The sequence below is a fragment of the Neopelma chrysocephalum genome, unplaced genomic scaffold (assembly GCF_003984885.1).
Source record: "Neopelma chrysocephalum unplaced genomic scaffold, ASM398488v2 Primary Assembly neopelma1_65, whole genome shotgun sequence".
In the NCBI taxonomy this organism is placed as follows: domain Eukaryota; kingdom Metazoa; phylum Chordata; class Aves; order Passeriformes; family Pipridae; genus Neopelma; species Neopelma chrysocephalum.
In genome coordinates this window covers 832,237-843,804 of record NW_020897722.1, presented here as the reverse complement: position 1 = coordinate 843,804, position 11,568 = coordinate 832,237, and the positions used below count along the sequence as shown (strand labels likewise).

The 11,568-nt window shown below is 48.4% G+C and overlaps 1 protein-coding gene across 7 annotated transcripts in view; it reads right to left on the bottom strand.

Moving 5' to 3' along the window:
* Window positions 1-1,875: 1,875 nt before the first annotated feature.
* Window positions 1,876-11,568, bottom strand: part of CREBBP (CREB binding protein) — a 95,511-nt gene continuing 85,818 nt past the window's right edge. For 6 of the 7 annotated variants that reach the window (XM_027683940.1, XM_027683947.1, XM_027683941.1 and 3 more), the window contains 3 exons: window positions 8,551-8,712; window positions 8,000-8,281; window positions 1,876-6,284 (listed from right to left, as the gene is read on the bottom strand). In XM_027683940.1, coding sequence (XP_027539741.1) covers window positions 4,113-6,284; window positions 8,000-8,281; window positions 8,551-8,712 — 2,616 coding nt within the window. In that variant the 3' untranslated portion in view covers window positions 1,876-4,112. The remainder of the gene's footprint in view (window positions 6,285-7,999; window positions 8,282-8,550; window positions 8,713-11,568) is intronic. The other variant, XM_027683942.1, reaches the window with a different exon arrangement.

The window sequence follows — 11,568 nt, the reverse complement described above, 5'->3', positions numbered from 1 at the left end:
CTGGGTAAATTGCTTAACACCTCATTTTTCTGCTTCTCTGAAACTCCTCATCTCCCGGGGCTCCTGGAGCGTAGATCATCGAGATCTAAAGGGCCGAGGAACTGGAGAAAGGCTTTGGAAGGGGTGCAGGTGAGAGCGGAAATGAACTGCTCCAGCGAGAGCCAAATTTGGAACGTGCGTGAGGGCAGAGCCCGGCCGTGCTGAACACCACAGCCAAGCATAAAGGATGGAGCAGGGCTCCTTTCAGGAAGCACTAACCACTTCCAGACCGAGGAACCTTCAGCAGGGAACCATGCCCACTGAACAGAGCCAGCTTTGTAATCCCAGGCCCAGGGGAGCTCCCTGGAAAGCTCCGTGTGCAATTCACTCATGTCTGCAATGATCCTTGGGACTACACATGTTGTTTTGGAGGTTCACATCCAAGAAACGCACAGAGCGGGCTTTGTGTGGCACTGGATCTTATGGATTAGGTGCAACAAACCCAGCATGAGCCTTTGCACCACTGCTGCACCCTTCCAGCAGCTGCATTTCCACCTGGAACCAACTCCAGCCCTTCATCGAGATTCCTTGTGCTGCAGCCAAAACCAAAACGACTTCTGAGCCTGTCAAATGCTTCCCTCCTCCTGCTGTGCTCACTGCTACCTCCAGCTGACCCCACAGCATTCCTGAGAGCGACACCTTAACGGAGCTCTTGTACCTGCTGTGAAACACCCGGATGTTCCCCCTGCCTCACCTTGGGTGTGCTTTGCCCATTGGCCATGAAGTGTTCTGGAGGGATTGCAGGGGATCTGGTGCAGATCCCTCTGTCCAGGCTCGTTTCAATTATCCAGGGGCTGCTGGCACCAGCTGGCTTCAACCACTGCCCTGGCAACATCCTGCTCCACATTTTAAATTCCTGATTGTGGAGAAGCACAGGGAAGGAGAGATTACCCCACACCTGTGTGCTCTGCAGTGCTCCCCCAGCTCCACATTGGCTGCTTGATCTTCCCTGCACTGGGACTGTCCCAGCCTGCTTGGCTTCTGTTCCTCCCCCCTGCTTTAACATCTGGGGGAAAGCCCAGAGCAGGCTGTGCTCACACGGGTGCCGTGGGCAGCTCTGTGTCCCGGGGGGAATGCCACACTCCCAGCCTGCAGGAGCAGGGGTGGTGGGCAGCCCAGGAAAGGAGCAGAGAACCGTCCTTGCAGCTCAGCGTTCAGATTTAAGCACCTTCTTCCCCTCCAGAATTCGGGTGGGAAGGGCTTACCCACCCTCTCCGGTGGTGAAGATCCTGCACCAAGCTCCAGTGCACTCTTGCCTTATAAAATCCCATGTTTCTAGGATGCTGTTCCTTAGTGCCAGTACCTCCCCTATCAAACACAGGCAAGGACTGGAAAAATCCATGCCCATCCAGTCTTCAGACATGCTGAATTTCCTATCAACAGTACAGGAGACTGGAGTGAAGCCTCCCCGAGGCTGCAGGGGCTGCACCCCCAGCCCAGCCCCTGCTCAGGTTTGATTTCAGCTCTGCACCTCCCTTCTCTCCCTGCTCTTCCCTAACACACCTGCTCCAGAGAGCTCCAGTTACTGGATCCACACCGATCCCTTGGCTCTGTGATCTCGCCACACTTCGGGTTGTACTGAAAAATATTCCGGTACTTGCTTCCCATCAGTTGTTTTTTTCCACTCTTGCCCAGGAAGGGGCACCCGAGCGAGCTGCAGCCTGAGCCACACCAACCAGGGCTCAGCTTATCCAAATCCGGAAGCGGTGCCGATGCCTTTAAAATGGAGGCTACTTAGAGGAATTAGTGGGATTGAGTGCAGTTATCTTAACCTCGGGCGTCAGGCTCCGCTGATCCTCGCGGGCACCAGCCAAGTGGAACCATCCTTCAATCCAAGCAGTTTTACCAGCTTTTATTAGAAACACCAGCACATTTCAAGTTTCCTCTTTTTGATCACAAATATAGTATTTTTCCTCTTTTTAAGTACACAGCATGAGACACAGCATCAGGGCTTTCCATCTTTTTTTTTTTCCTGTTTACTTTTTTTTTTTACAGCAATTTCTTTTGGACAAGCTTTGGGTTAGTGTTCACTGACCTCACCCCAGCCCCAAATTTTGACATCTTGAATTGCTGAAGACAATTGCATGGGCAGATGAATCCGATGGTGGTGAAAAAGGTACAATAGTTAAAAGTTTGCAAGAAAAGTTGAAGCAGAGACCCTCTCCAGTTAAAAAGGCGCCGCCGGGCGCTGTTTTCACAGTACGGGGATAAAAGTTGAGATAAATACTTGCTCTTCTCCCCCCCATCCTCCCCCAACAGCGCTCCAAGAAAAACGTTAAGGCTGGAGGAAGCACTAACTGGATGTGAAAAGCCACGTGTGCCTGGTGCTCCCGCTGCCGGGCGGGATTCCCTGCTGGAATCGCTGCAAATCCCATGCCAGGCGCATGGAATGGAGGAGCCTTGAGGTCTGAGGGATGGCGGTTACTCGGCGTGGTTTGAGCTCACACCTACGCTGGGAAGGCTTCCCTGGACGTTTTAACTCCAAGAGAGCAATTCACTGAGGGGAGGAGGGGTGAGTATCCCAGGGACAAGAGGGCATGTGACAGGATATTAAAGGGAACATGTACATGATTTGTTATTTTTTATTCCACAGAAAACCCTCAAATCTAGACTCAGAGTTAACAGCAGAAAAATAGTGTTAAAGTCAATAGGTTCATATTTTACTGTAGACTAAATAAATTAGCCTAGAATTAACTCAATACTCTCTATTTTCCTTTCATTGGTGATCCTTCTCTAAATTAATGCATTTTTTAAAAAGCAACGGCTATTAATAATTTATTCCAGTTAACCCTTATGGATGAACACCTGCAAAGAGTCGATGGCTGGGAACCATTCCCCTCTCCTCTCCCTCCCCGAAAAGGAAACAATCACTAAAGGTGTTGTAAAACAGACATTGCTACCTACAATATCCATGGATCGTGCCACTCCTACCGCTGCCTCTGGCTGCTCCGGGTCATGAGTGAATCGTCATAGCTATGTCTTACAAAGAACATGATCAAAAAAAAAAATATATAAATAAATAAAAACCTTAAACATTCTTACATGGATTTTAAAGAACAGAATACATGTTAAAAACTTCAGTAATTTATATCAATTTTAAGCAATACTTTATATACAATGGAAAAAAGACATGCATAGTCCAAATACAATGTTGAAAACAGCATTTTCATAACAAAAAACCCAAACACTAAGTGTTAATACCATGTACATGGATTCAAGAAGGACCACCCTTTTTGTCTGTTGCACACAGTTTATTTAACAATATGATATTATAAGTAAGAAATGAGTTTTTTTTTCTTTTTACCATTCTATACAGTGATTGAATCTTCTTGGATTTTCTTATTTATAGTAATTATAGCGCTTGCATGATTTACACTAGAATTGCTTTCCTCGTTTCAAGTTTCACACAGAAGAAAGAAAGAAAAGAATGTTTCTTCTCTATCCAGATCAGCACGGCCTAAGAGTGATCATCCCTATTTTCATCTAAGACCAGTTTTATCAGAGAAACAAAGCAACAATTTCTACATCTGCAAGACAAGGATTTTGGCGTTGGCCAATGTGTGCAAGAGTCAATTCCTATCTTCCCAGGGGTAATACTTCAAACGCCTGCAGAGTTCACTATAGAAAACAAAAATCTTCCCGCCATGTGTCAAAGTTACCGGGATACGCTATAATGTTGCATTATTTCAGGAAACAGTTTCTGAATATTATTTTTTTTTCTTCTTTTAAACGCAAATGTTTAAAGTCTTGAAAATACAAATAAAAAATATGAATATAATGAACTTGTTTTCCCCGTTAAAAAAAAGGTATGAGTCAACAGCAACAAAAAAAATAAAAACCAAAAAAACCCACAAAAGAGACCAGATATTTTAACCGCCTGGCTTTAACAAAAAAATATATTCTTTGTATTGTTTTTTTTTTCTTTTTATTTTTAAACAGCAATTAATTCTTCCATCTGTAGGAAGCAGCAGTTCCATCTAGGATTCAAAACAACCCAGATGTCTGAATTTTTCAGTACAAAATATCCAAGAACACGAAAGGAAAGAAGAAACAAAAGTGATGCTCCCATAATGCTACAAACCCTCCACAAATTTCTCTAATGTGTCCCCGGTGGTGTCACCAACCAGAGACAATTCGTTAGACAACGCGCTCCGGTTGGGGGTGTTTAGTTGGGGAAGCATTGCACTCTGTTCTGGGTTGCCCAAGTGTCCCTGATCCATGGAACTAGCCATAGTGACTGCGAGTCCTGGGTGGGGGGAACCAGTCTGGGGAGAGACGTGGTGCGGTGACGGTTGGGGCTGTATCCGGGGTGACGGGCTGGAATGTGGTGGCTGGGACTGGGGACGGGGAGACTGAACGGGTGCTGGGGACCGCACCTGGTTGCTGAGGGAGGTGGCGATCTGCTGGCCAGGGAGATGAGACGCCTGCGCTTGTCCTGAGAGCATGTGCTGCTGTGGGCTCATGGGGTTGGGCTGCCCGGGGGACCCTATCTGCTGCTTCATCTGCTGCTGCTGCAGGATGCGCTGCTGCAGGGCCTGCTGGATGTTGGGAGCGCCGTCCGCCCCCAGGCCGGGCTGGCCCATCTGGTTCAGCTGTCCCATCTGAGCCATCTGTCCCATGGAACTGCCCTGTATGGATAGATGCTGCTGCATCCGCTGCTGCTGCATGGCTTGGGGGTAACCTCCCGGCCCTTGAGGCTGCTGGAACTGGTTGTGTGCTGCCATCCCTCCTGCCATGCCGGCCCCTCCCTGCTGCTGCTGCTGCTGCTGTTGCTGCTGCTGCAGTAGCTGCCGCCTCAGGATCTCTCGGTACTGCGGGCTCATGTTGGCCATGCTGGGGTTGTGGCCGGGGTTCATGATGCCGATCGCCTGTCCCTGGGGATTCATCGCTCCGATCCCTTGCTGCTGCGGCGGGACGCTGGGTCTCTGCACTCCTGCTTGCATGGTGTTCATGTTCTGCAGTCCCGCCTGCGCGTGCATGCCTGGCTGCTGCATCCCGGTCTGCGGCTGCTGCATCCCGGGCTGGGGCTGGATCCCTGCTTGCGGCTGCATCCCGGGCTGGTTCGCCACGTATTTGGCTGTTCTTTGCTTTATAAAAGCTGCCATAAGCTGAGGGTTGGATTTAAGGATATTAAGAACCTGCTGCTGCTGCTGCGGAGAACTCGGTGATTTCAAGGTCCTCAGCAAGTCCTGAAGTGCGTTCGGGGTGATGCTGCGCGGCGGCTGCTGCACGCCCGGCATCCTGGGCCCGGCCACGGCCTGCGGCGTCGCCATCGGCATCACCGGCCTGGCCATCCCCGGCTGCATCGGCTGCTGCTGCGGCATCGGCGGCGACTGCCACTGCCCGGGCTGCATGTTGGACATCACGGGGCCGCTCACGGGGTTGGGGCGCGGTACATTCATGTTGACTTGCGGCATCTGGTTCACTGAACCCACCGCGGGGTTCACGAGTCCCGGGCGGCCGGGAGGCAAACCATTGTTCATGTTGTTGACCCTGTAGAGCTGCTGCTGCTGCTGCGCAGCCTCTCTCTCGATCTGCCGAGCCGCTTCCACGGCGGCCGGCGGGGGCTGAGCCGGAGGCGGAGGCGCGGAAACCGGGTTTGCGGGTTTTCCTGTCGAGACAGTGGTGGGGGGCTGAGTTCTGGACACACTGGGAAAGCCGGCCGGTGACATACTTACAGGGGAGGGCTGGGGCTGGGGAGCAGGCTGCGGTGTCTGCGGTGTACTTGGCTGCTGTGTGGGGGTACCAGGCGTTGCTGAGGTAGGAGAAGGCAAACTTTGCTGAGGCACGTTTCGGGTGTTCATGGTCGCCATCCTTCTGCGCATGAGCTGAGCCTGCTGCAGGCGATGCTGGATCTGCTGCTGTCGGAGCTTGTGTTTGATATTGAGACAGAATGGCACGGGGCATTTGTTCTCTTGGCAGTGTTTGGCATGGTAGCAGCAAAGAGCGATGAGCTGTTTGCACACCGGACAGCCACCGTTGGTCTTGCGCTTGCAGCCCTTGGTGTGCTGGACAACCCGTTTCATCTTCTGGCAGGATGGCAGGGAGCAGTTTGCGTTGCGGCACTGGCAGGCGTGGACGAGGGACTGGATGCAGCGCTGGATGCTCAGCCGCCGCGACTCCTGGGGGCTCTTGGACTGCTGCTCTCCTTGGCTGTTGCTCTCATCATCCAGACCCAGGCCCCACTTAACCATCTTGTGGTCATGGCTCTTAGTGTTGTAGCAGTTGATGCAGAGGTCGTAGTCCTGCAAGAAAAGAACACCCAGAGCTCAGCTGCTGAGGGAGCACGAACCACGCTGACAGGAGAGCAGAGTGGTGCCAGGTGAGCAGCACCAGCTCCCCGTGCAGGAACACTTTGGGTGTCCGTGGGTACAACCACATAGAGCACAAGCAGGACAAAGCCATGCGCTCCCAACAGCCGCCACCTCGATTTACACCCGTTTCTATTTACACCAGGCAGGGAAGCAGCTGTACAGGCAGTGGGAGCAGGGCTTTGGGGCAGGGAGGGCAGCAGCCCCAGCAAAGCCAGCCTGCAATCACAGCTCTTGACCACAGTGGGTAACAATGCAATCAGGGGCTGTCACTGTGTCATTTTATTACATGAAAATGTCTTGCAGGAATCGTTTTTTTTTAATTTTTCCCTTTTGGTGACAAGAACAGTTTATTTTTCTGTGCTACCTATTTGGGTACCAAAACCTCCAACTAGTCAGATAAACCAAAGGTCACTGCCTGAAAGGCAGGGTTAGCTCTCCATTTAGCTATTCTTAGTATAATTACTGACTAATAATTACTGCCCTGAAATATGTATTTTTTTAAATCCCTAAAACAACCCTCAAATCAAGTGCAAGTTTCATGCTAAGACAGACACTTACCCGAAAACCTCCTCACCCCCCAGATTTTCACTGCTCTGTCCCTTTTTTGCTGCAGGAAGGGCACTCCCTTACACAGGGTTACCCAGAGGCAGCCTAAAGGTCATACCTCCTTCCACCACCTAATTCCCCCCGTGTGGGGGATCCATCTCCTGCAGCCTTGCCTCCAGAAGCCCTGCTCAATGCTTTCCTCAGAGGGATTAATTAAGACTCTTCCACCACAAACCTGGCAGCAACTTTTGGTGTAAAAACTAGGCTGCACTTATTCAAATTTCTTTTGTTCAGCTACAGCCAGAGGTCAACACAAGCCCTCACGAAGCCACTGGTGCAGCCCTATGGATAACTGCTCTCTAACACAGCTAACACAGAAGTGATCTGTGCTGTAAAAGGGCTGGACCTTAAATGCATTGAGCCAGGTTAGCAGCAATTATTTGGTCTGATGTGAAGGGCAGGGAGCCACTAGTGTTGGAGCACAGGGACAACAATGGGGAGCTGTGGCAGCCTCCTCACCCAGCTCTGGGACACGTGCCCAGCTCTGCTCCGTACAGCACAAGCACCGTGTGTAAAGCACAAGGAACGTGACCCTGCAGGAGGGGAAGTCAACTGCTCTCGTGGACATCCACCAAATGTGGATGAGTCAGTGCCCTGCAGATTCTGACCAGTCTGACACAGCACCACCCCACCACCCAGTCCTAAAGTTTAAGCAACCTGGTCTAGGGGGAGGTGTCCCTGCCCCTGGCAGGGGGTGGAAGGAGATGGTCTTTGAGGTCCCTTCCAACTCAAACCATTCTAAGGTTCATGATTCTTTAAAACTCAGTTAAAAACTTGTCTATGCAGAGGAGCCACAGAGGAATAAATGATGTAGCAGGAGCCACTCCAGAGTTTTCCATGTCAAGAACCTGAAGTCACTTCTAGAAGAGGAGGTATCCACCTCTCCTACCCACCTGATAATCACCTTCCCTTAAGGCTTAGCACCCTTTCATCGGGATAGGCTTAATTTGGAGGAACTTTTGGGCAATATCCAAAAAAACCCCCCTGAAGTTCAGCCGTAGGGCAAGAGGGAGCCGAATTGTGAGGTGCCCCCCACGTACCTCACAGACAGTGCAATGCCACCTTGTCTCCACGTGATGCTTGCACTCGTTGCACGTGTAGACGAAGCGATCCTGCCCCTGGGTGTGCAGCTCCACCAGCATGCACAGCGTGGACCACTTGGAGCGGCGCAGGGAGGAGAACTCCCAGTGCTTATCCCTGGCCAGGGTGAGGAAGGCGTCTCGCCCGTCCATCAGATCACAGCTCAGCAACGGATCCGGGTCCACGATGGGATGCAGGGTGTTGATCACGGGCCCGGCGTGCAAGTGAATCACAAAAAAGACCTGCGGGTAAACGGGGAAAGGGGGAAAAGTCAGCGGGGTCAGGTAATCTTGAGGGAGGAGGCTCGTGCTCTCTGCAGCAATGGGTGTGCTACAAACCTTATCTAATTAACTTAGTTGAAGCTAATCTCTTCCAGTATGTTGTTATGCAACAGAAACATTTCTAACCCAACCACGAGCTTTACTCCTCCTGAGTTTTCAGTTCTGAGTATCACCGTGCCTGGGCTGACCAGGACGAACCCTTCCCTTTGCACTGCACATTTTGACAGTACCTCTTTATGCTTCTCCATGGTGGCATAGAGCTTCTGAGACAGGTCATTGGACACGTTGGGCATGCTGGGCTTCTTCTTGTTGGCTCTGCTGATGCTGCTCTTATTCTTGTTGGTTTTTTTGTTGTTCTTTTTCTTGGCATTCTTGCTGTCGCCCTGGCTCCCCTGCAATAAAGGCACGGGAAAGATGTTACACTTTACAGAGCTCTCTCCCATTCACTGAGCTCACACTGACACACTTCTGCTGTCAGGAATAGAACTTTGTTCCAATGCTTGCAAATCAGCCCTGCTGTGTTAAATATATCCTATCTTCCAGGAAAAATCAAAAGCCAAACTGGCAGGCAAACAAATCCAAACACTGATTAAAAACAGACTTTTAAAGTATGTATATACATTAAATAATTCCCATCTTACCCTGATTTTTTTTTCCCTCTCAAACACTGTACTTCAGCTTCCACTGCTTGCTTTATAAGATCTTATAGACATCTGATGATAAAATCAGCTACAAATAAAATGGACTTCAAAACAATTCCAGGATTGCAGTATCTTGCTTTGCTGTGCATTTGGGATTTCACACACTTGATCGAGCTCTGATTTAAGGTTTGTTTGTTTTTACTGAGCAAATTTAGGGTGAGGACATAGAGAAGAACATGAAGGATTTGAACTGAAACCAACAAAACATGTTATTCTCCATCCTGCAGACTTCCAGCTGCACGTGCAACTCCAAAAAAATAACCTCCAAAACCTTCACTTGTGTCCAAGTTATAACACAGACCACAGTGGCCATACACTGAATACTGGATGTAAGTAAAGAGAGTAAAAAATAGCAGATGATGTTATTTAGATGACCTGAGAAAACAGAAATAACTTCTAGGAGTTCTCATGTCCTTGAAAAAATCAAACCCCAAGCCCTCAGCAGGGAGCTCACTCAGTCAAACCCCCTCTCTAACTGCGAGAACGTTGGTCATCATAAAATTAAAAATAAGCTACTGAAATACTCTGATATATATAAATATATATATACACACACATATGCAAGAAAGTTCCATGAACAGCACGTACAAGCAAACACAGGGTTTATCCACAGGCATATTTATTCAGGGAAAACAAAAATATTCCAATTGCAGAAAGCAATTCTATTTATAGACTGCTGCCATCCTTCCATTCCATTAATTAGGGTTGGACAGGAATTCCCTGGCCACTCCTGGGTTCTCTGTAACTAATTTTATGGACTTTTTGACCAAATCTGTTTGGAAATTAAAATGAGACTATTTTATGGGAAACCAGACAGGGCTCTAAGTGATCTGAAGGGATTCAGAAGTGAGCTATTGTATGTTCCCACCTTGACTTCCCCCTAATTTTCCACCACCCTGATGGAATTGGGGCCTGTCCTCCTTTGCCTGCACATCCCGGAGCATCAACAGAGACTCTAAAATTTAAACACCAAAAGGAAGGACAGATTGAAACTTATCTAACAGGACAAGTCTAAGTTTTCTTTCTACTCCACCTTCACCAAGTTTATATTTGGTCAACTGCACAAAGCATTCCAAACTGTTTTAAGAAGTTGTAAGATTGTGTTTGTATCACTTAATTTTGATATTCAGCCAGGTCACCCAGAGATATGTGAGCCTTGCCCCTTCAGAATGTTCCAAGAATTCTGAATATTTCCCAATTCTTTAGACTTTCTTTATCTGATTCCTGCAGCACACGTTGACTTTTAAGAAGCTTTCTCTCCACATATACAAAGTTTAGGATGAAGAATCCAAGAAAAGACAGACAGATTCTGTGCCATTCCAATCCCAAGACCCATCTCGTGGTTCCACCCACAGAGATCCCACTGCTGGGCAGTTTCCTCCATGAAGTGACCCAAGTTTAGGTCTCTGCACTGGAGAAGTTCTCACACTGTTAAAACTACTCCTTTTCCTGAGCCAAGTGGCAAAGACCACACTGTTCCATTCCTTGTTGTGTTCTTGGATGACATCTCAGCGACCTGGATGCAGATTTTGTCCCCTTGCTGCCCCAAAACAGCATCAGTGGCATCAAGTGGGAGCACAAGGATGTTCACAGTCAAGGCTGCACCGTCTCACTTTAGGCCACAACTTGTATGAGTTCAGAATTAGTAGTTCTGGGCTTTTTAAACACCTTTTTTCCCCTCTTAGATGCAGAATAAATGCTTTCACCAGGAGGGCATCCTCTGATTTACTGGAAATCATACTGTTAGCAAAAGAGGGCTGCAGCTCAATTCCAAGCCTTGTCTTCCACTTCTTTTTATACTGCTCTGTTTGTTGAAATATTTCAATATTCAAAGTTACATTCAGAAGGAACAAAGTGAAAGCTGTTAATCTTTTGGTTCCATAAAAACACAGCAACAAACTGTATTGGCCTTGAAGGAGCTGCCAAAGTTTAATAGAAGGAACTTCCTGACACAATGAACTCGATGGATGAAGGTCCATCCCTCCACATCAATCCCATGTAACACCCTGTAAGCAAACAGTCATGGCATCCAAGCTGAAGGCAGGTTTTCCCCAGGTAAAGCTTTTGGTTCCACCTCAGTCTTATCAGACTTCAGATTTTCCTACAATATTTATTTTCAAAGCATCTTGCTGCAAATCACAAGTCAAAGGGTCAGCATAGAAGTGCTGAGGCCATTTGGTTACAGATAAAATAGACACAGAAACAAAAATGAATGATGAAATTCTGGCCAGGACCCTGAAGAACTTGGTTTGTTGGGGTTTTGTTTGGTTTTTTTATGGGCAGAGGGAGAATGGTGGTGAAGGAACAGCACCATCAGGATCAACATTTCCCACCAACACAAAGCTTGCAATAAATACTTTTAAATATCAGCCCCTTGCTGTTGCAAAGGACTGCAAGTACTTGTGCTTAAGTAACAGCCACATTTCATTCAGCTTTGGAAAATCCAGCACCTTTCAAAATGCAAATGCTGAAGGTGCTTTGCAAAGGTGTGAACCAGCTCAGCCAAATGACTGTGAGCAAATGCAGTGATGCAAAAGCAGCTTAACA